At 43.2% G+C, this 22304-nt stretch overlaps 1 protein-coding gene across 2 annotated transcripts; it reads left to right on the top strand.

Moving 5' to 3' along the window:
* Nucleotides 1-1795: 1795 nt before the first annotated feature.
* On the top strand, nt 1796-21794 carry Rab9a (RAB9A, member RAS oncogene family). Of its 2 annotated transcripts, XM_051141145.1 has the most exons (3): nt 1796-1951; nt 16052-16075; nt 20607-21794. In XM_051141145.1, the coding sequence occupies exon 3, from the start codon at nt 20638-20640 to the stop codon at nt 21241-21243; it is 606 nt and encodes a 201-aa protein (XP_050997102.1). In that variant the 5' UTR covers nt 1796-1951; nt 16052-16075; nt 20607-20637; the 3' UTR covers nt 21244-21794. The 2 variants fall into 2 exon arrangements, with proteins under 2 accessions (XP_050997102.1, XP_050997103.1); XM_051141146.1 differs by lacking the exon at nt 16052-16075.
* The last annotated feature ends 510 nt before the right edge of the window (nt 21795-22304 follow it).

Here is a 22304-nt window from a genome sequence, read left to right on the forward strand (position 1 = left end):
TTCCAGTGAGGAAACAGCCCTGGCTGTCCTGGAACTTACTTTGTAGACCAGGCTGGCCTTGAATTTATCGAGATCCACTTGTCTCTGCTTCCCACGTGCTGGGATTAAAGGCATGGGCCACTACGCCTGGCTTGAAGAATCATTTTTAATACACAACTTTTCAACATATGAAATATTTCATAACATATTTATTAATATATTACGTACTTATAAAATATACACAATATTGAGATTTCATATCGATAGTAAGTTGGCAAAAATAGCAACATTTTGATTATTTAAATGCCAATTAAAGGTTTAAAGGTTCAATTGCCTGCTATTGATTTCTGTTTTTCCTTGTATCTGAAAAGCATAATCTTTTTTGTTTTAGAGAGGGTCTCATGTTTGCTAGGTTGGCCTTGACCTCACTATGTAGCATGATCTTGAGCTCCTGCCTCTATCTCTGAGCTGCTGGATTTATGTGGCACTGGGGTTGGAACCCATAGTTTGTGTTTGCTAGACAAGCACTCTGCTAACTTCAGCTGCATTCCCAGCCCCCTTCTTCATTTTCTCTCTCTCTCTCTCTCTCTCTCTCTCTCTCTCTCTCTCTCTCTCTCTCTCTCTCTCTCTCCAGGGTTTCTCTGTGTAGCCTTGGCTGTTCTAGACTCGATTTGTGGACAGGCTGGCCTTGAACTCACAGTGATCCACCTGCCTCTGCCTCCTGAGTGCTGGGATTAAAGGTATGCGCCACCACACCCAGCTCCTTCTTTGTATTTTCAACAGCTTTGTATATCATAAACCTTTACTCAGAGTTCCTTGGGAGAAATATCCTGCACATATAAAAACAGGTTTCTTTTTATAAGGAAATCATTGAAATTCAAACTGGAACCCAATCTTTATTATGTTTCTCATTTTCATAATTATTCTATAATTATATTTGTGAGAAAATTTGTTAATTGTATATTTTCTGGTGCCTGATGAAAAATGACTTCACAAAGGCAGACATTGTGTAAATTATTGTGGGCCCTCAAATCATAAAAATAGATTTCTTCTCTTAGAAAATAAATAAACATAGTCTACTTGACAAAGTATATGGAGAACTAAGACTCCTTCCTCCAGGGACTTGTATTTTTACCATCTATGCACCCAATTTCCCTTATAAAGCAAAGTAATACAAACGTCTCTGATACTATGTTTTGCCTTTATTGTTTACATTTAGAACTGAGGAGGCAGTACTTTAACAAGGAAAAACCTAAAAAACTTAATTTAAAAAACTTTTATTATTCTACAGTCTCACAAACATATTCCTTTTTCATTTACCTGTTCTTTTGCTCGTTTGCACATTTGTTTTTTTTAATGGCGCAATACTGTTATATCATTGTACTTAAATGATCTCTTTCTACTTTAAACTTTAAGAATAACTATTATTTCCTGAGCATGGTAGAAGAACCGAATGCAGGCGGGAAGACCAGAACAGCAACTGGCACAAAGGAAAACATCGACTTTGCAGAGCAGTCTGTGGGAGAGCAGACACTAGACTTCCTGGATTCATATTCTTTGTGTCTGCATTCCTGGGACCCAAACTAGATAGTCTTTGCCTCAGGGTCCAGGCTCCTTGCTTTCAGCTCAGACCCCGCCCCACCACTCCAGGCTGGGGGTCTAACTCTAGGTCCCGGTCCGCAGCTCCTGGTCCCGCCCCATAGACTCAGGCCGCGCCCCCACTCAGGCACTGCTTTATCACTCAAGGACCTGCCCCACCGACTCAGGCCCCGCCCCCTCGCCCCACTGCCCAGGCCCCGCCCCTCCGCCTCGGCCCCGCCCCGGCCGGCAGCCATATTGGTCCTTTGGCCCAAGTCTCTAGCTGTTTGAGCTTGAGCTGGTTATCGCTCTAGACGCTGCCGAGTCTCTGGCCCTCTTTCTGCCCAGGCGGGCTGGCAAACAGCTCCCGGGACATCCTGTGTGTGGCTTCAAGGTGAGTGGGGGTCAGTATTCTCTTTGAGGCCGGGCGGGAGCTGGATAAGGGTATGCGCGCGCGCGGCAGGAGCTGAGGGCCGCTGGGGCAAGGGGCTCGCCAAATTGCCAGGGGTCTATAGGCTACTGGGCAACAGGGGTGGCTTGTCCCCCAATCTCCTGATGAATGACGTAGGAAGAAAGACGGGTTTGCACAATCAAACACACGGGAAGAGGGCACACACCCAACCACTCGGGACATATACGCGCGCTCAGCGAATACGCACACACCAGAGAGGAAGAGAAATCCTTTAAAAACCCCGGGAAGGAGGTATACCCAACGCCCTAAACACTTGGGAATAGGATGGTGGAGAGATGCGCACACGGACAAATATGCAAACACCTGGGTACACACGTATACACCAGTCTTTCCCCTAACGAAACAGGGACACCCACGCACCCGAGACCAAACCTTGCACCAGAGTGACTGACTGGAGATAGCAGGGGCGCTCCTGTTGTTTGCGTTTGGCGACCTCTGACACCCTACCCACTTGAGCATTTACTTAATGTCTGGCCCATGCAGGTGAGGGAGCTTGGGAGGTAAAGCCAGGGCAAAGACCATGTAGGCGGTTGGGAACTTTGTCGGATTCAGACCTTGGCTGAAGTTTCAGAATCGCGTTCGTTCTTTTCTTCCATCTTAGTAAGTGAAAAGACCAGATGAGACTCTTAAGTACTCACCAGTTGGTTGGTGAGTGTGTTTTTGTTTTGTTTTTAAAGTGATGACACATCCCGTGATCATACTTCTTTTCAGGAATAACTTTTGTGCAAGTTTCCAAATGGGCACGTGACAAGTCTTTTTCACAGCGTCCTCATAAAATCAACAGACTAAATTTGGTTGTTTGCTTTGTTTTGTTTGTATAAGTTTTGTCTTTCGTCGCTAGTTCCACCGCAATGGAAAATCCCTACACTGCCTAAAATCTCAACTAGAATGGAGGAAACCCAGGGCTTTCAACTAAGGACTGTTTCTCTTTTTCTTTTCTTTTTTTTTCTTTCCTTCTTCCATTGCTAGAGACCAAACCCAGGGCCTTGTGCTTGCTAAGCAAGAGCTCTACCTCTGTTGGGAAATTCCCAGCTCCTCCCTTAGCTAGGGGCTTGAGTACCCTGCTTTTACTTTGTCTTTTATAAGCTTAGGTCGAAGGTAGCACTATTTGTGTAGAACTCCAAGCAACTTACGTAAGAGTGCCATATCTAACAGCGGCGTGGCAGTGTTTTGCTTTTGGGTTTTTCATGTATGTTGCAGGCTCTCTTGCTGTACTGAGACGTTTATGGTCTGGAGGCTTATTTATTTAGAACATCTGGGGATCTAAGGATATGTTTGTTTTATTTTCTGGAAGTTTAGAGTAGAACATCCATTGTTGGAGAGTAAATACATTGGTGGTATTCTCTCTTTTCCGGCCTGATCCTTTTACATTTTCCCTAGCCCACTACTTCCATTTTATACTATAGTACTCTGGAAACCTGAAGTTCTCTCTTAGTTCTAGCAATTTCTTTGTTTTTAACCCTCCCTCAGTTGGTTTTTTTTTTTTTTTTTTTTTTTTTTTTTTTTTTTTTTTTTTACCATTTATTGGGCAGTCCTCCGTCATAACTTGAAGTGGTACTGTTCCCGTCAGAACTCTATGTGCATCCTTTCATTTTCCTGGTAGTTCCAAAGCAATGGCTCTATTTTACAGATGGAGGAATTTGCCAGGACCCTGGAGGGTTAGATCTCTTTTCCAAGGTCACCTGGGGAGTGAGGGAGCAGTGCTGATTTTCAAAGCGGATTTATGGGCCTTTTAGAGTAGTAGTTTTGCACTGAAAGGCAATTTTATCCTCTCAGGGGATATTTGAAAGAAAATGTTTAAGCATTTTTGGTTCATACTCCAGGTCACACCGGGCTTCCATAGTTCTTTAAGCACAATGCCGATTTACAATTTAGGATAGCATTTTTATTATTTTTAAAGCTTGCTGGGGGAAATTTCTCTTTATTAAGAGATATGAATACCTGGTAACAAAATCCATTTTTTGTTTATTTTGTATTTTCAGGACAGGGTTTCTATTGGTGGGGCTTGGTGGTGCATGCCCGTAATCCCAACTCACGAGGCAGAGGCAGGTGGATCGCTGTGAGTTTGAGGCCAGCCTGGTCTACAAAGAGTCCAGGACAGCCAAGGCTACACAGAGAAACCCTGTCTTGGGGGAAAAAAAGAAGAAGAAGAAGACAAGGTTTCTTTGTTCAGCGTGGTTGTCCTGGAGCTCACTCTGTAGACCATGCTGGCCTAGAACTCGGAGGTCTGACTGCCCCTGCCTCCCGAATGGTGGATTTAAAGGTGTGCACCACCACCTCTCAGCTAAATTGTTTTTTCCTACCTCAATCTTGCTATTTTAGCAGAGGCTGGCTTTGAACTCCTGATCCTACTGCCTCAGCCTTCTAAATGCTGGGATTACAGTGATGCACTACCACACATAGTTTCTTTTTTTTTTTTTTTCTTTTTTAAGACAAAAGTGACAAAAACTTATGAGCTACTAGGAATCATTGTAGTTGACTTTGGTTTTTTTCGTGATTCCATTCATCCACAGATATTTTCTGAGCACCCTGTCGGGCACTGGTACAAAGGTACTGGCCAGAAGGAAGAGTGGTGGCAGAACTTCCACCTTCCTGAAGCTTGCAATCCAGTTGAAATCATAAGACCAGGTTCTCACATGGTCTTAGAACAGAATTTATTGTTTGGACTACTCAGGGACAGAGGTCAGGTGTCCATTAAGGAAACAACACAGCCAACACCCAGCACACAGAAGTACCTGTGTCATGGCATTTTTTTTCTGTACACACTTAGATGAAGTGGGGAACAGCTTCTGGGTTCTTTAGAGCGTTTGTAGTCCAATTGAATTAAGCACATGTATCTTTTTATTTATTCATCTATCTGTTTACTTTGGTTTTTGAGGCAGGGTTTCTGTTGGCCTTGGCTGTCCTGAACTCACTCTGTAGACCAGGCTGACATCAAAGTCACACAGATCTGTCTGCCTCTGTCTCCCTAAGTGCTGGGATTAAAGACATGGGCTGCCAGCCACCACCACTTCTGCCTGGCTTTTTTTTTTCTTTAAATAGGGTCTCACTGTGGTTTCAGGTGGCTGCAGAATCAGTTTGAAGACCGGGATACGCTGGCCTGCAACTTATAATCCAGCTCAGTCCTCTTGCCTGGAGAAACTATTAATGAACATAAGAGTCTTTCTTAAGTTTAGCCCCAGTAGACAATAGTTAGGCAGTTGTTTAATTGTTCAAATCAAGAAATAAAATGATGAAAATTTTTAAATAGCATTTGCATAATTTTCTTTTTTAAAAGCTTATTTATTTTGTGTTTATATGCATAGGCATTTTGCCTACCTGTGGGTCTGTGTACCACTTTAATGCGTAATGCCCATAGAAGCCAGAGGGTAACGGATCCCCCTGGAACCATGTGGTTGCTAGAATCGAACCTAGGTCTTATGAAAGAGCAGCCAATGCTTAGCCATTTCTTCAGCCTGCATACTTTTCTTTTTGGTGTGTTTCAGCCTGTTTTTTTTCCCTGCTTGTCTATGACCAGGACTTTCAAAAGACATGCTGCTCCATCCTAGTGTCAGTTATTACTGTTAGGTCAGCCTTTTGCATGGGTGATAGAGGTGTGTGTGTGTGTGTCAGTCAAAGAAGGTTGAGTCTCTTTAGGATTTCCTTGGAAAACATTCACATAGTAGGTTGGTTGGTGGGTGTGAGAGTATGTGTGTACAGTATATATGCACCTGTGTATGTGGAGGCCAGAGGAGAAGGATGTGGAGTGGCCAGTTCCATATCCCACTTATATTCCCTTGAGACAGTTTCTCCCTGAACCTGGAGCTAGGCTGGTGGTCCATAAGCTTCAAGAATCCTCCTACATTGCTGGAGTGACTGGTGTTCATGGGTCCCACGTCCACCCCTTTCTGTGAGTTCTAGGGATTGGAGTTCAGGGCCTCTTGCCTGCATAGCAAGCGTTCTTACCCATGGAACTTTGGATTTTGATTCTGCCACTGCACAGTATTTTTCTCTTCGCTAATAAATATAGATTTTTTTTCTACCTCTTACCGAGTGCTCTCTACTATGGGTGTGTGTGTGTAGGGTGAGGGTACAGGAATGCTGGATTTCCTATCATACCTGAAATCAATTGCCGACATGCAGGGCTAACAAAGATGTGTGGGGTGTTTGTTTGTTTGTTTGTTTGTTTCTGGGAAAGGTCAAGAGAACTTGGTGCCAGGGAGTCTTGCTCAGGCATTACTTGTCTTGCTGCTCTAGCATAGTTAGGTCACCACATTTCTTTCTTTGTAAAAAGATACATTACTTGCTAATGGCTGCAGGAGTGTAGGTATCAGGTAGAAATAGCAAATTGTTAACTGCCAAGTAATTCTGCTCTGGGCAGTTTGTTGGTTAAGCAGCAGGAGGAAATAAGCCAATTAGAAGTGGTTCTCAGTGAGGCTAAATTGAAAGCTATGTAGATAATAAAATAGGTTTTGACTACTAGGTCATCCACAGAGGCCTTTTATTAAGGGGTTGTTGGGGAGGGGAGGAACTAAATTCAGAAAATGCCTCAGGGAGTTTGCTAGGAAATCTGGAAGCAAATGAAAGGTCAGGGTACTGAGACAGGACACCTGGAGCCACCAAGGTATGTAGAGGTGTGTGTGTGTGTGTGTGTGTGTGTGTGTGTGTAGGGGGTATCAGGCAAGGTTTTGTTGTGGAACCACCTAGGTATGTAGGGGTGTGTGTGTATATGTATGTGTGTAGGGGGTGTCAGGCAAGCCTTTGTTGTAGAGCTGCCTAGGTATGTAGGTGTGTGTGTGTGTGTAGGGGGTGTCAGGCAAGCCTTTGTTGTAGAGCTGCCTGGGTACGTAGTTGTGTGTGTGTGTGTAGGGGGTGTCAGGCAAGCCTTTGTTGTAGAGCTGCCTGGGTACGTAGTTGTGTGTGTGTGTGTAGGGGGTGTCAGGCAAGCCTTTGTTGTATAGCCACCTAGGTACTTAGGGGTGTGTGTGTGTGTGTGTGTGTGTGTGTATGTGTGTAGGGGGTGTCAGGCAAGCCTTTGTTGTAGAGCCACCTAGGTATGTAGGTGTGTGTGTGTGTGTGTGTGTGTGTCTGTGTGTGTGTGTGTGTAGGGGGTGTCAGGCAAGGCTTTGTTGTAGTCCCAAGCCTGCTTTGCCTCAGGGTGCCTGGGCTGGTTAGATAATTTGGAGGAGAAATCTCTGTTTCCCAATGTGACTCTTGATACTGTACATACTGTGATTTGCTCTGAGTATTTCCACATTCTGGATTTTTCCATTACATTTTGTTAATTTTTGACCCTGATGATTTCAAGATGTAGAATGCCCTTGCATTGGGAACACAGACAGGTCATGGCGATGCATTCAGTGGGTGTTAAGTAAGGTGATAGCTCTATATGAGTTAGAGGGAGTGTGTTGCAGACAAAATATGGAAGAGTGAGGCAGGCAGGCCTGGCTTCATGCTCTTTGGACACAGACTCCATTTTAGTCTGAGGCTGAAAGCATTATGTTTGCCATTGTGTTGACAGAGGCCAGGGAAACAGTATGGAAGGACTCTGCATTTGTTCCGTGGCCACATTTTTTTTTTTTAATCTTAAGAGTGAAAGGTAGCAAAACAGTATATAAGGTTGAACTGTCCCTCCCCCAAACAGGGTTTCTCTGTGTAGCCTTGGCTGTCCTGGACTCACTTGGTAGACCAGGCTGGCCTCAAACTCACAGAGATCCACCTGCCTCTGCCTCCCTGAATGCTGGGATTAAAGATAGGCACCAGCACACCCAGCCAGGGCTGAACTGTTTTAATCCCAGGTTTTTGTGATTTGGATTAAGTGCTCCAGGTATAGAAGTTAAGATAGCTTCCAGGAGGTTGCCTCTCAGAAGCAGCTGTGTTAGCAGGGTTAGGGAAACGTGAAAAGGCCTCACACTTCTTTCAACATTTTGCTCAGGAGAACTCTAAAAGGTAGGAGTGCTGAATGTGGTGAATGATTCCAAAAAGACTAGGCATGGTAGTGCCTGCCTGTAACCCCAGCACTTGGGAGGCAGAGACAGGGCGGCAGGACTTGAAGGCCATCCTTGGTAGTATAGGAAGTTCCAGGTCAGACCAGGCAATAGGAGACTCTCTCCAAAACAAAATAAGAACAAATAGAAATCTCTTCAGCATACGGGGTTGTTGGAGTCTTTGTGGTTTCAAGCTTGTATGTTTGATCTGGTAAACAACCCTGGAATACATACACAGTGTAGCAGGAAGTCAAAACAAGGAAACTACTAGGCTACACGTGGGTGGAAGCAGGTTAGTCTGGGATGAACTGTAATATTCCTAAATACAATTTGAAAAAAAAAATAGTTGTTTTGGAAAAGTAGACAACTGCCATCCTTATAATCAGCTCTTAATTTTTCCTCTGTGATTCTGGGCAAAATCAACTTTACAAAGTTAAGTCACCAGAAGGAATGTGTGCAATGTGAACTCTCTTGAGCATGGTGCCATACGGATGCCAGAATCTCTGTTTCCTTTAAACATTTCATGTAGCCTGCCCTACTCCTGTGAAGCTACATAGTTTAGGAACCATAGGCTTGGAAGTTTGTGTTTTCCATTCGAGTTTATAAATGTAAAGGGGTTAGTGGTAAGCAAGGAAGGCGTTAAAGTTGCTTTTTAGTTCCCTACCACACCCCTTTCAGTAAGTCTGTAAGCTTTCCCCCTGGGTGTGCACTTTGGGAATGCGGCTATTTTGGTTGCTGAGCTGGGGAGCAGGGCCTGCAGAATGAAAGCACAGGCCAGGTTTTCTATTCAGTCTGCTCCACCATCCTTACTTCTGTATTCCTCCTTTTTTTTTTGTTTTTTTGTTTTTTTGTTGTTTTGAGACAGGGTTTCTCTCTGTAGCCCTAGCTATCCTGGACTCGCTTTGTAGACCAGGCTGGCCTCGAACTCACGGCGATCCACCTGCTTCTGTCTCCCAAGTGCTGAGATTAAAGACATGTGTCACCACCACGCCCAGCTATTCCTCCTCTTCTAGTGTGTGCACTTGTTCAGGAAGTAAGTGTGCTGTGGTTGTAGGAGAGTGGCTGTTGTTTCCCAGAATGCTCCAGCCTTTTCCTGTTTTTGGTGCTTGGAAAAGTGCTAGAGAGCTAGGCAGTGCTTTTTCAGTCCAATGGCAGAGTCCTTCTCCCCCGAACCCCCAGAGTTTGTCTGTTACACAGAGTCCTGGCTGTCCTGGACTCTTTGTAAACCAGGCTGGCCTCAAACTCAGATCCACCTGCCTCTGCCTCTCAAATGCTGGGATTAGAGGCGTGCGCCATCATGCCTGGCGTCAAATGGCTGAGTTTTGTTAGTCATTTTGTGAGTTTCACACTGCCACAACTGTATTAATTAATTGATTTATTTTGGATTTTTTTCAAAACATAGTTTCTCTGTGTAACAGAGTCCTAGCTGTACTGGACTCGCTTTGTAGACAAGGCTGGCCTTGAACTCAGATCAGAGAGATCTGCCTGCCTCTGTCTCCTGAGCGATGGGATCAAAGGCCACCATGCTGAGCCTCCGTTTACTAAATTTTGTTGCTGATTTGCATCTGAAATAGTTTTTTCTTGGTGTCTTTTCTGTCTCTGTACTTTTTTTTTTGAGACAGGATTTCTCTGTTTAGCCCTGGCTGTCCTGGAACCCACACTGTAGACCAGGCTGGCCTCCTGAGTGCTGGGATTAAAGGTATATGCTACCACTGCCCAGCTGTAGTTGTTGTTGTTATTGTTTTCCTGTCATTTGGGAGTGAGGATACCACTTTTTGACCTACTGTGTTTAGTTAGGCCTGAGTGTATACGTTATTTCATCTTTGTACCTTTCATCTGTCTATCTGTGAAGCATGGAGGATAATGTCTGATCTGTGGGTGGTTTTAAGGAGCTGTGTCTTAGATACTGTGGTGGTTACTGTTGTCAACCTGACACAATGTAGACTCACTTAAAAAATGGACCATGGACATTCCTGTGTAACTGAGGTGGGAGGAACTACCCCCACTGGGTAGCATCACTCATTTTTCTGGTTGGGATCCTGACCTGTGTAAACGCATACATTTTCTCTCTGCTCCTGATTGTGATGCGATATGACTAGCCACTTGAGGTCCTTGTTGCCTTGACCTGCCACTGCAGTGGACTGTCCATCCTCCCTCTCCCTCAACAGTAAGACTAAAACCTTCCTCATGTTCTTTGGTCAGAGTATTTTGCCACAGGAACAGGAAAAGAAACTAAGACAGGACTTAGGTCCTAGAGTAAGGAGCGGCTGGGAAGATAATAGCTGTAGTACTGGCAATATGACAGTGGCGATGGGCTGGGAAGGAGGTAGGCACCTTTCCTTATAGGGTTGAATCAGGCGGGTTAGACAGGAGAGAGAGGCAATGAAAGGGTAAATACCAGAAGTTTGCCATCCTGAATTTGAATGCTGTCTTTATAAAGGGGTTGGAAATTCTTGTGAGGCCCTTTGGTGGAGAGGGTGAAGGTGGATTTTAAGGAACCACTGGTATTTCTAGCCAGTGGGAAGAGGTAGGGATGTCAACCTCAGGAGAGTGTTATGAAAGGGAGCTGCCTGGCTAAAGAAAACTGGAAGTGTGAGAGCAAAGGCATCTGTGGACTATTTTAGGGGATATTTTCCAGAGGGAGGGGCCTTATTGTCATGTAATGTAGGCTTCCTGAGGCTAGTGGCCAGGCCTGACTAAGACTCGAAGGCTCCCACCTTGCCTCTGGGCAGATGTGTGCTACTAACAAGATACTTTGGTGGGTGGGTCTCTAGTTCCTTAGTTACTTTAGAAAGCACGTGATTGTCCTCTGAGTCTGTGGCATGTGACTCTTCAAGGAATTCACTGTCTCATCACAGCCACTGGTGGAGGGACTGGTCAGGTGAAAAACTCAAAATACAAAAAACCCTTCACTCTTCTTTCTATTCACTTTAGGGCCCCCTGTGCCTGAAGGCTCTCATGGGAGAGGTGATCAAGGCATTGGATTGGCTAGTGGTCATGACTTGCTGAGGGTCCAGGGAATGGAGGTGTGTAGCTCTATAGAGTTAGTGTGGTGTGGATGCACATGGGGAAATGAGTGGTTAAGGCTAGGCTTGGAAAGCTTTCTTCTGAGAAGAATCCAATCTAGCATCCCAGGACGGCTAAACTGGGGTGTCACTTATGGAGAGGTGGCAGTTACCTCCAGTAAACAGAACTTTATGAAGAGTTACTTGAAGTCTTGGACATTGGACTGGTGACAACTTCTTTATGTAGGATGGGATTTCCAAGTCTCTAACCTAGTTGAGTCTTAAAACTGCTGCTCTTTCTCTATATATCATTAGTGACCAAGAGCAGGTTTCTTTGTGTAGCCCTGGCTGTCCTGGACTCACTTTGTACACCAGGCTGGCCTTGAACTCAGAGAGATCGCCTGCCTCTGCCTCCCTGAATGCTGGAGTTATAGGTGTGCACCACAGCAACTAGCTGCTTATTTTTCTAATATATAGGTTTAAATCCATTCCTTTATACTTTATTTTTTTTCTTTAAATACTTAGTTATAATTTCCAGTATTTTTTTTCCTTACATAAGATTTTGCTTTGTAGCTCAGGCTAGCCTCAAAATTGCAGTCCTTTTGCCTCAGCCTCCAAACTATTAGAACTACAGGTACGGGGTACCACACCAGCTTCCCGTCAGTCCTGTGACTTTTCTGTTTTTATTTTACTGTTTAAACTTCAACTTTAACTGGGTATACTGGCACACACTTTTAATCTTGGCTTTCAGGGATGTAAGGGCAGGGCAATCTGTTCTGTCTTGGGTATTTCCATAGTAAAGTCCAGGATAGCCAGGGCTACATAAAGAGACCCTGTCTGAGGGAAAAAAAAACACTTAAACTATTCCTACTCTTTATTTTGCTCATGTGGGCAACATTAGTTAAATGAAGTGGGCCTCTGAAAGAAAGAAACGAGGAAAGGAAGGAAGAAAGAGAAAGAAAGAAAGACAGACAGAAAGGAAAGAAAGAGAGAGGAGGGGGCCAAGGAGGGCACGAGGCCCAGGGAGGATGACCAAAGTGATACGCATTGAGTATGTGCATGTTTACATGTATGAAATTGTGAAATAACAAAAGGAACCTATTGGAACCCAGGCTGGGGCGGTGGCTCAGTTGGTAAAGTGCTTGCTTGCCTTACAAGCACGAGGACTTGAGTTTGATTCTCAAATGTAAGCAGTCAAAAATGCCAGGCACAGCTCAGTGTGGTGGTGCACGCCTTTAATCCCAGCACTAGGGAGGCAGAGCAGGCAGATCTCTGAGTTCCTGGCTAGCCTGATCTACAAAACAAGTCCAGGATAGCCAAGGCTACACAGAGAAACCCTGTCTTGAAAAACAAAACAAAAAGCCAGGTGTCTGTAATCCCAGCACTAGGGAGGTAGAGAGAGGATGATCCCTGGGGCTCTCTGGCCAGTCTAACCTCATTGGTGGGCTTTAGGCCAATGAGAAGACTGTCTCAATGAAGTGGGTGTTGTGCTGTGCCTTCCACAAGCAGTGGTGGCACCTGCATGCTTGTGTGCCTGCCCATGAGCACATACACACACACCACACCACACACACACCACACCATACCACACTACATACTACCACACCCACACAGCGCACACACCACATACACCACAGCATGCACGCCAGACACAGCATACACACCAAAGCACACGCACTACACACACCATACCCACACAGCACACACACACCGTAACACATGTACCACACCCACGCACTACACCACAGTGGACACACACCACACCACACATAATATCACAGCACACACACCACACCACATTACAGACAGACATCACACCCCATACACACCACAGTACACACACACCACACCACACCACACACAACCTATACCACACCACACATACCACACCGCACACACACCACACCACATTACAGACATCACACCCCACATATACCACATACACAACCCACACACATACCAAACCACATACATGCCACACCCACATCACACACACACACACACACACACACACACAGGCACAAACAGCACACACACTACACCATACCACACACACCAGACACAAACACACACACATACTGCCCACACCACGCACGCACACACAGCCTCACAACACCACATGTACACAACATACATGCACACACCACACCACATACACACTACATACACACCACACACCGACACCACACCACAAATCTGGTGAAGCGCTTCTAATCTTTCCAGTATAAAGCTCAGGCATATAGGTTCCTGTTAACAGATACACTGTTATACGCATCCTGAGCCCTCATGGGAATCCAGGGCCTTGCGTGTAATATTCATTCACCATGCTATAGACCTGCATGGTCTAATACAGTAGCTATCAGTGTTGTGAAATGCCTTGATTACAAAAAAGTTAGGAACCCCGGTAATTAAGCAGACCAAGCGCATTTCATATGTTCATTGGCCACATGTGGGTCACTGGACATCTCCAGCAATACAAGAAGCTCTGAACTATCTGCCATTTAGTTGCTTAATTGAATCTTTTGTCCTCCTATCATTCCTAACTATGAGATGCTCTTTTTCATGAAAAACTAAAGTGTGTGCATGTGTGTGTGTGTGTTTATTAAATTCGATGTTTCCTTTGCTTCCTTTTTCAGAAAGAGTTACTTTAAATAGAGGATGAGCTTTGACAGTGGTGGTTTGGTTTGGTTTGGCTTATTTATAGTTTGGTTTTCATAGTTTTTTGTTTTATTTTGCCTTTCCTATCTGTCAGGCAGTATTTAGTGCTAAATCATCTATTTTGCCTGGCCAAATCTTGAGCCTTCAAATTGGCCTGTTCTTGTGATATTTTCCTTAGTTCTGGTTTCTTTGTTTTTGCTTGTTTTGTTACCTTTTTGCTATGGAGCTAGTACCCATTAGACTTCCTAGCTTCCTTGGCTAGCATCTTGTTTAATCACCCCTCCCCTTTCTCCCTTTCCATAGGTTTCTTTCTCTTTCTTCTCCCCTCCCCCCCCCTTTTCCCCTTAGAACTTACTATGTAGCCCAGGCTGACGCTGAACGGGTGATCTACCTGTCTTCAATTCCTGAGTATGGAGATTTGCAGGCATGTAGCACCCTGCCCTGTCTGAAGCTCAGCTTCATAAGCTCTGGAATTAAGTGAAATGGGCGCTGTGCCTCTAATTAGCACATTCAGGGTGAATGAATGCAAAAGGAACTTGTGAATTTGGAGAGAGGAAAGAACCTTCCTAAATTTAAATCAGGAGTGATAAAATTCTATTAGAATTCTTGGGAGTGAGAAGTTGCAAAGGGACAATCTCAGGTGTGTTTCTGAAGTTTTGAGGAGGTGGTTTACTGAGAGGAGCTGTTCTCCCTTTAGTACCTGGAGAGGAGTGCACTGGTTTTTAAGCATGTACATGCCCACTCCTTGTTGATGTCAGTCAGTAGTACTTTAAGTGGTTTTCTCATTAGAATTGCAAGAATCCATTTTTCCCACATATTTTATGGATATCAATTTTATTTATATGCGTGCTCTATTTGCATGTATGACAGAAGAGGGCATCAGATCCCATAATAGACGGTCATGAGCCACCATGTGGTTGCTGTGATTATGTTAACTGAGTGCTCTTAACCGCTGAGCCATCTCTCTAGGCCCGGAAAAGGGAAGAATTTACATATAAGTATAGATAGAAATAGGATGATACAATAACAAAAATAACAGAGGAAATGATTTATTTTAGCATTATTTGCATTTACTTAGTGTGGCAGACAAAAATAGGACAAATGAATTGTCTTCATTTGATTTCTATTGCTATGATAAAATACCCTGACCATAAATAACCTGGGGAGAAAACTGACTCTACCCATCACTGCCCATTTCCCTACCTGCCTCCATACCAGATTAGCTCTCCCCTGAGTTATTTTAATTTATAATTCTCAGGTCACACTCCATTGCTGTGGGAAGTCAGGGCAGGAACCCAGAGGCAGGAACTGATGCAAAAGCCATAGATGGAGGAACACTGTTTACTGGCTTGCTTAACCTACTTTCTTATAGCACCCAGGGCCACCAGCCCAAGGGTGGCAGTGCCAACAGTGAGCTGTGCTTTCCCACATTAATCATCAACCAGGACAGTGCACCACAGGCTTGCCCACAAAGCCAGTCTAGAGGGAGCGTTTTTCTCAGTTGAGGTTCCCCTCTTCAAAAATGAGTCTAGCCTATGTCAAGTTGACATGAAACTAGCCACCACATGAGTGGATGGCATAGGTGTTGTGTACATTCCTGGGAGTTGACATTGGAACCGGGAAACAGGCGTACCCAGCTTGGAGCATGTAAACAAATGAGAAATCAGAGAGAAGGTGAGGATGACAGTACAAAGAAAAGAGAAAAGGTGCCATGGGCCTCTTGTATAAGATGATCTGACCTAGGCCTCTGATGGCTGACTTTTGCAGCCATTGTGCTAAGAAGGTGCTTCCGGGACCAAGGTCACAGCCCAGGCAAAGGTGGTGAGTCACTGAAAGCAGAGATGGCTTAGGGTGGGAGTGCTGAGCTGGGCAGATATTGGGACAGATTTGGGAGGTTGGATAACAATGTGCCTTAACTGCTGAGCTATCTCTCCAACCCTCCTGGTTAAGGAAAATTTCCATTTGCTCAGCAAAAAAATTTCTTTTAAACAAAACAAAACAAAATTTTGCTAGGCAGTGGTGGCCCACACCTTTAATCCCAGCACTAGGGAGGCAGAGACAGGTAGATCTCTGTGAGTTGGAGGCTAGCGTGGTCTGCAAAGAGAGTTCCAGGACAGCCAAGGCAACACAGAGAAACCCTGTCTCGAAAAAACAAAAAAGACCAGACAAACAAAAAAATGCATGGGCTGGCCTAGACTACAGAGCTGGTTCAAGGCCAGCCTTGGCAACTCAAAAGAAAAAGTAATAAAAGGGCTGGCATTGTGTAATTCACTGGTTGAGCTTGCCTAGCATACATAAGGCCTTAGGCCCAACTGTAATACCTTAGAAGAAAAAAAAATCATTAAAACAAATATACATCACTAATGTGAGTTTTTTTAAAATTTTGTTTGCAGATAATGATGAACTGAACTTCTAAGGTAAGGTTTATGACCTGTGTATTATGCTTATTTTAATTCAGATATCTTAGCCCGGTGTGGTGGCGCACACCTTTAATCCCAGCATTTGGGAGGCAGAGGCTGGTGGATCACTGAGTTTCAGGCCAGCCTGGTCTACAAAGGGAGTCCAGGACAGGCAGGGCTACACAGAGAGAGACCCTGTCTCAAAACAAAAGTAATTCAGATGTCTTTATATATAGAATTTAGCTGTATTAAGTAATGTTAAACTTGATGAAGATTATTGCTTTTAGACAACTTGTCCAACTCTGAAATGTCCAGAGTTCATATTTTTATTTTTAGCTGAATTTTAAAAGTAACATGGAACAGGAAACATTTTTATGTTCATTAGCTTGCTGTGATTATGTTAATGAGTGGATTGAGTGAAGCTGGCTTCTCTTAAATGTCCTTGGGAATAAGATGGTTTATATTCTCATTAATAACAATGTATTTGTGTACAACTTAAGGTTAGAATCAGAGGTGGTTGTGTATTGTAATAACACTAGCAAAAGCTTGTATGTTTCCAAGTTGGAATCTGGGGGGCCCTAAACAGTAAATGTGCATGGCAAAAACATTACATGGTATGTGGAATTCACAAGTGTCAAATTTCTTTTAAAATGTCATGAAGTAGAAAATCCCACATAATTAGGACAAAAAAAGATTAAAATTATATATCTCAGAATTCCTAAAACAATTTGGTAGATAATGTCTAATGGTATGTGGGGCCTAATTGCATGATCTGCCTTATAAGCTGACTTAAAGTCTTTAATATTCTGTACTTGTAAAATGAAGCTTTATGTCTTTTGAGTTAGTTAGATTAATTGACTTAAGATGCTAAGATAAATTTGATGGGCTACAATTATGTAAGTCTGTTGTCTTCTCACAATAGATCATGAAACTTTAGTGTTTCTGTCAGTTAAAAACTGTGACAAGAGTTCGTGTGAAATTTGACCACGTGCCCTGGATGGGGAGACCTGGTGGCACTCAGAGGAAGGATAGCTGGGTACCAAGAAGAGACTTGATACCCTATGAGCATATACAGGGGGAGGAGGTCCCCCTCAGTCACAGTCATAGGGGAGGGGAGTAGGGGGAAAGCGAGGGAGGGAGGAATGGGAGGATACAAGGGATGGGATAACAACTGAGATGTAATATGAATAAATTAATAAAAGAACTGTGACAAGAACGACATTGATGGGAGGTGGTGAGGGTCAATAGGAAGGAGTTCCCAGTAGAGGCAATGAGCAAGGTGAGGAGGTCTTGAGGGCACAGCAGTGAGTTTGGGTTAGGAGCAGAAGCTATACCAGCTGAGGGACCAGCATGTGCTTACTTAGTCAAAGGCATGGACAGTGACTTGTTGAATGACATTCCTGTGAGTAAACATCCACTGACCCAGGTAGGGAACTGACAACAGAACTTAGCTTGGTGAGTCAGTATGTTTTACTGGAGTTACTTAAAGGAATATGGGTGAGGGATTACCTATAGGTGCAGAAATGACCCAAAGAGAGCTGCATCTACAAAGCACGCCCCGGCATGGGTGTCAGCTTATGAAAGCTGGAAAACCTAGGGTTCACTGCATAGCCTACAAGTAGCTCTGCAGGTTAGAGTGTCTCTTCCTGGTGGCTCAAATTGTCTAAGCCTTTTCTAAGCAGCTCAGCTGCTCTTTGTTTCTTCTAAGCCAATGGTTCTCAACCCCCCTAATGCTGTGACCTCTTATTACAGTTCCTCATGTTCTAGTGACCCCCAACCATAAAATTATTTTCATTCCTACCTCATAACTGTAATTTTGTTACTGTCATGATTTGTAATGTAAATATCTGATATGCAGATGGTTGTAGGTAACCCCTGTGAAAGGGTAGTTCCACCCCCAAAGGGATCATGACCCTCAAATAAGCACTTCCCATGGTCTCTTCTTCCAGGCAGCTGGAGTTTCAGGGATTTCCTAAGCAATTTTGAGTGGTTTTCTTCTTGTCTTAATGAATTTCCCTGGGATACTTTACCTCCCTGTAAGCATTCTTAAGATAGTCTCCAAATTGGTAGGTTTTAATCTGGGATGGCAAAGTCAAAGTTGAGTTTAGTTCTTCAAGCCTGGAGAATAAACCAGTGAAGGATTTTAATAATTTTGGGTGAGTTTCAGATGCTTTTCCTATGTTGAAATACAGCACAATGGGGACATATTCTGAGAAATACATCATTACATGATTTCAGTGTAGTGTGAACACCCTCAAGGGTGCTTACATAAACCTAGGTGGAGTTGGTCAGTCACTTGCCAGGACCTCTTGATATAATTGTGAAACTGGGTAAGCAGAAGATAAGTGAGGCTTGCTTATTGATTTCAACCTTGAGCTTTTCTTGCCATTGTTTCCTGAGTGCTGGGACTTCAGGCATGTACCACCTACACCCAGCTTTTTGATCTTTTTTTTTATTTCCAACTAACTTAATTTCCCTCATTACCTAAGCTGCTGTTGCTTTTACCAGAATAGTAGAATGTATAGATAGAAATACAGAATTCTTATAGATTATGGACATAGTATCAACTGCACTGGCTGTAGAAATTCATCCTAGGCGATAAAGCAATTATTCGCCATTTCTTCAGTATTTTCCCCACTGTGGGAGTCAACAGTATCCACTTTCATGATAAAACTAATGAATATTTTAATTGTAGAACTCTGTTGTCCAGTATAGCTAAAGGCTTTTTATTTTATTTATTTATTTATTTATTTATTTATTTATTGAGGCAGGGTCTCTCTATGTACCCTTGACTGTCCTGGACTCACTTTGTAGATCAGGCTGGCCTCAAACTCACAACAATCCGCCTGCCTCTGCCTCCCGAGTGCTGAGATTAAACGCATGCGCCACCACTGCCTGGCTGCTAAAGGCTTTTTAAATGTGGCTATTTAAATTAGCTGAAATTAAGTAAATGGGGTCAAAAGTGTAGTTCAGTGCTGGATGTCTTAATGCTTAGCATGCACAAGGCCCAGTCTCCAGCACCTAATTAATTAATTATGTAAGGAATCAAGTTCTCAATAGCCACATACAGCTAGTGAATATCATGTTGGACATTTCCATCATTACGTACAGTCTTTTGGATAATGCTGATATAAAAAGAAAAACCATTGATATGTCCTTCATGCATTTTAATATACGTAAAATAGACAGTTAAGTATTTGTATATCAGATGATTTAGCTTGATTCAACTTAAGTAGACAGAAAGGCGGATGGGAGTTATAGAGCAAACAGCACTTGCCTTTGATAGTTAGTAAAAGATGGGTTAGGTTTTCCACCTAGAAGTTTTGTGCATGTTTGAGATTTTTTTAATAATGAAAAATTAAAGCATTAAGTAAGTACAGTGATCCCTCCCATCAGCACTCAGAAGTAGCCATCAGTCATAGGCATTAGACATATCATCCTACACACTGCCTCCTGCAATGTAGAAAAGTTTTAAAATCCTGCCCCACTTTTATTCTACTTCAAACATACATGCGGGGGCTAGGGAGATGGCTCACTAGCTAAAGTGCTTACATGAGGACCGGAGTTGGGATTCCCAGTACCTGTGTAAAAAGCTGGGTATGAAAATGTACCCATAATCCCAGCACCAGTGAGGCAGAGACACTGGTGAGGAGGATGTTTGGTTTGCTGGCTACGTGGCCTAGCAAAGTCAGTGGAGCTTTAGGTGAGACCTTGTCTCAAACTCCCACCTCCCTGCCCAACAGTAAAAATCTCTCTCTCTCTGTCTCTCTCTCACACACACACACACACACACACACACACACACAGAGAGAGAGAGAGAGAGAGAGAGAGAGAGAGAGAGAGAGAGAGAGAGAGAGAGAGAGAGAGAGAGAGCGCACACATGGGCACATACTTTGTAAAGTTGGAGCTGCCCAAATTAGTCTGAGTAGAATATGCTCTTTTATATGAAAAAGTCTACTGCTCCTGACACTGATCTGAGCCACTTAAAATAGTATTCCTAGTGAAGACAGTAAACTCTTTGGTTGGTTGATTTATTTTATTTTATTTTTTTAATTTCTTAGCCGAATCAGGGATCGTCTAGAAACCTCTTCCATTCTTGCGCAGTAGTGCCTGTATCTGAAGTGAGAAGGGGAGGGACAATAGGGATTATCTCTTGGGGACTGAGGGGCTGTTTGAAGTTGTTAAAGAAACCTACAGACTTTGGACCCTTGCCACCTCTATCTATTTAGGGTAACTGGGGCTGGGAGGAGCTTACGACAGTGATGACTTAGAGAAAGGTTTTGAGGTTAGAGTTGCTCGCAAGTCCAGCTTCACACAGGGTTGTGATCTGAGGAAGGGCAAGAGGGAACCTTTCCTCTCATCTCTAGGAGAGGATAGTTGGCTGGTGGTTGGTAGGTACAGGTTTAAATGACAGCCCTTCTTATTTAGGTCCTTTTGCAAAGAGGAATCAGGGTTTGTGTTATTTTACTTAAATACTGATTTTGTTAGAATTGTGTGGATTGCACCAATATAAAGACATGTAATGGTACCTTCTTATTTTTATTTACAGGATTCTGAAACAAAAACTTCCACTATTAACAATGGCAGGAAAATCGTCTCTTTTTAAAGTAATTCTTCTTGGAGATGGTGGAGTTGGCAAGAGTTCTCTTATGAACAGATATGTCACCAATAAATTTGATACCCAGCTCTTCCACACAATAGGTGTGGAATTTTTAAATAAAGATTTGGAGGTGGATGGACATTTTGTTACCATGCAGATTTGGGACACAGCTGGTCAAGAGCGGTTCCGGAGCCTGAGGACACCATTTTACAGAGGTTCTGACTGTTGCCTGCTTACTTTTAGTGTCGACGATTCACAAAGCTTCCAGAATCTGAACAACTGGAAGAAGGAATTCATATATTATGCAGATGTGAAAGAGCCCGAAACCTTTCCTTTTGTGATTTTGGGCAACAAGATTGATGTAAACGAACGGCAGGTGTCTACAGAAGAAGCCCAAGCCTGGTGCAAGGACAACGGCGACTATCCTTACTTTGAAACAAGTGCAAAAGATTCCACCAATGTTGCTGCTGCCTTTGAGGAGGCAGTTCGAAGAGTTATGGCTACGGAAGATAAGTCAGATCATCTGATTCAGACAGACACGGTCAATCTTCACCGAAAGCCCAAGCCAAACTCATCCTGCTGTTGATGGCATTAAAGAGATGGTTGGTGCATTTTTACACACATGCACGCACATCTCTCTCTCTCACACACACATATACACACGCGCGTGCACACACACACACACACACACACACATGCACGCACACCACACAAACAAGGAGTGTGAAGAAAATTAGTATTTACAGCAGGGTTCATCTACTAATAAAATTCAACTAATGAATATTGCTGTCTCTTTAGTTGGTGGGAGAAGGGACACATTCACTCTGGAGGTATCTATTTACTCAATAATGGCACCTTACATTTATAAATTGTAATGGTTGTCTAATGTTTCTTTAATTTAAAATGTTAGCGCTAATAAGATGACCAAGAATGAATTAAATTGTAATTCAAACAAAAATCTTGACTATTCTAGAGTTACACTTAGATTGTTTTTCCCCTACAAGAAAATGGAGAATTACTTTTATATGTGTATATTTTTATGTAATTAGTATTCTATTCTTGGTCCAGGGAAGTAAATTCCTACAGCAATACTATTAAAGATTAAAATCTAATGCATTTCTTTATGTTGCAATGCTTTTTGATTTGATTATCTCATCTCTTTAAGATGATTTAACTTATTCATTCTACATATTAGAATCAACCTCACATTTATTTATTCAGTTGTGTGGCACATATATCCCCTTCCCAACAAAGGAGCTAACTTTATGTATTTTACTTTCCTTAAAAAATGACTGAGGCTTGCGTCTTAAAAGCAGACTTTGAAGTCTTCTTGCCTCTACCTCCTGAGTGAGGCATTACAGGCCTGTGCTGCCATGTCCAATACCTGGTGAGCTATATCTTCAGCCTAGGATTGTACTTTCTGAGAGGGTATTGACACAGGTATTTCCTAAGTATCTTCTCTGTCACTATTCAGTGATTTTTTTTCCCTCAAAACTTTTTTTTTAAGACTTATTTATTATTATGTATACAGTGCTCTGCCTCCATGTTCACCTGCAGGCCAAAAGAGGGCATCAGATCTCATTATAGATGGTTGTGAGCCACCATGTGGTTGCTGGGAATTGAACTCAGGTCCTCTGGAAGAACAGA

The sequence above is a fragment of the Acomys russatus genome, chromosome X (genome assembly GCF_903995435.1).
Source record: "Acomys russatus chromosome X, mAcoRus1.1, whole genome shotgun sequence".
NCBI lineage: Eukaryota > Metazoa > Chordata > Mammalia > Rodentia > Muridae > Acomys > Acomys russatus.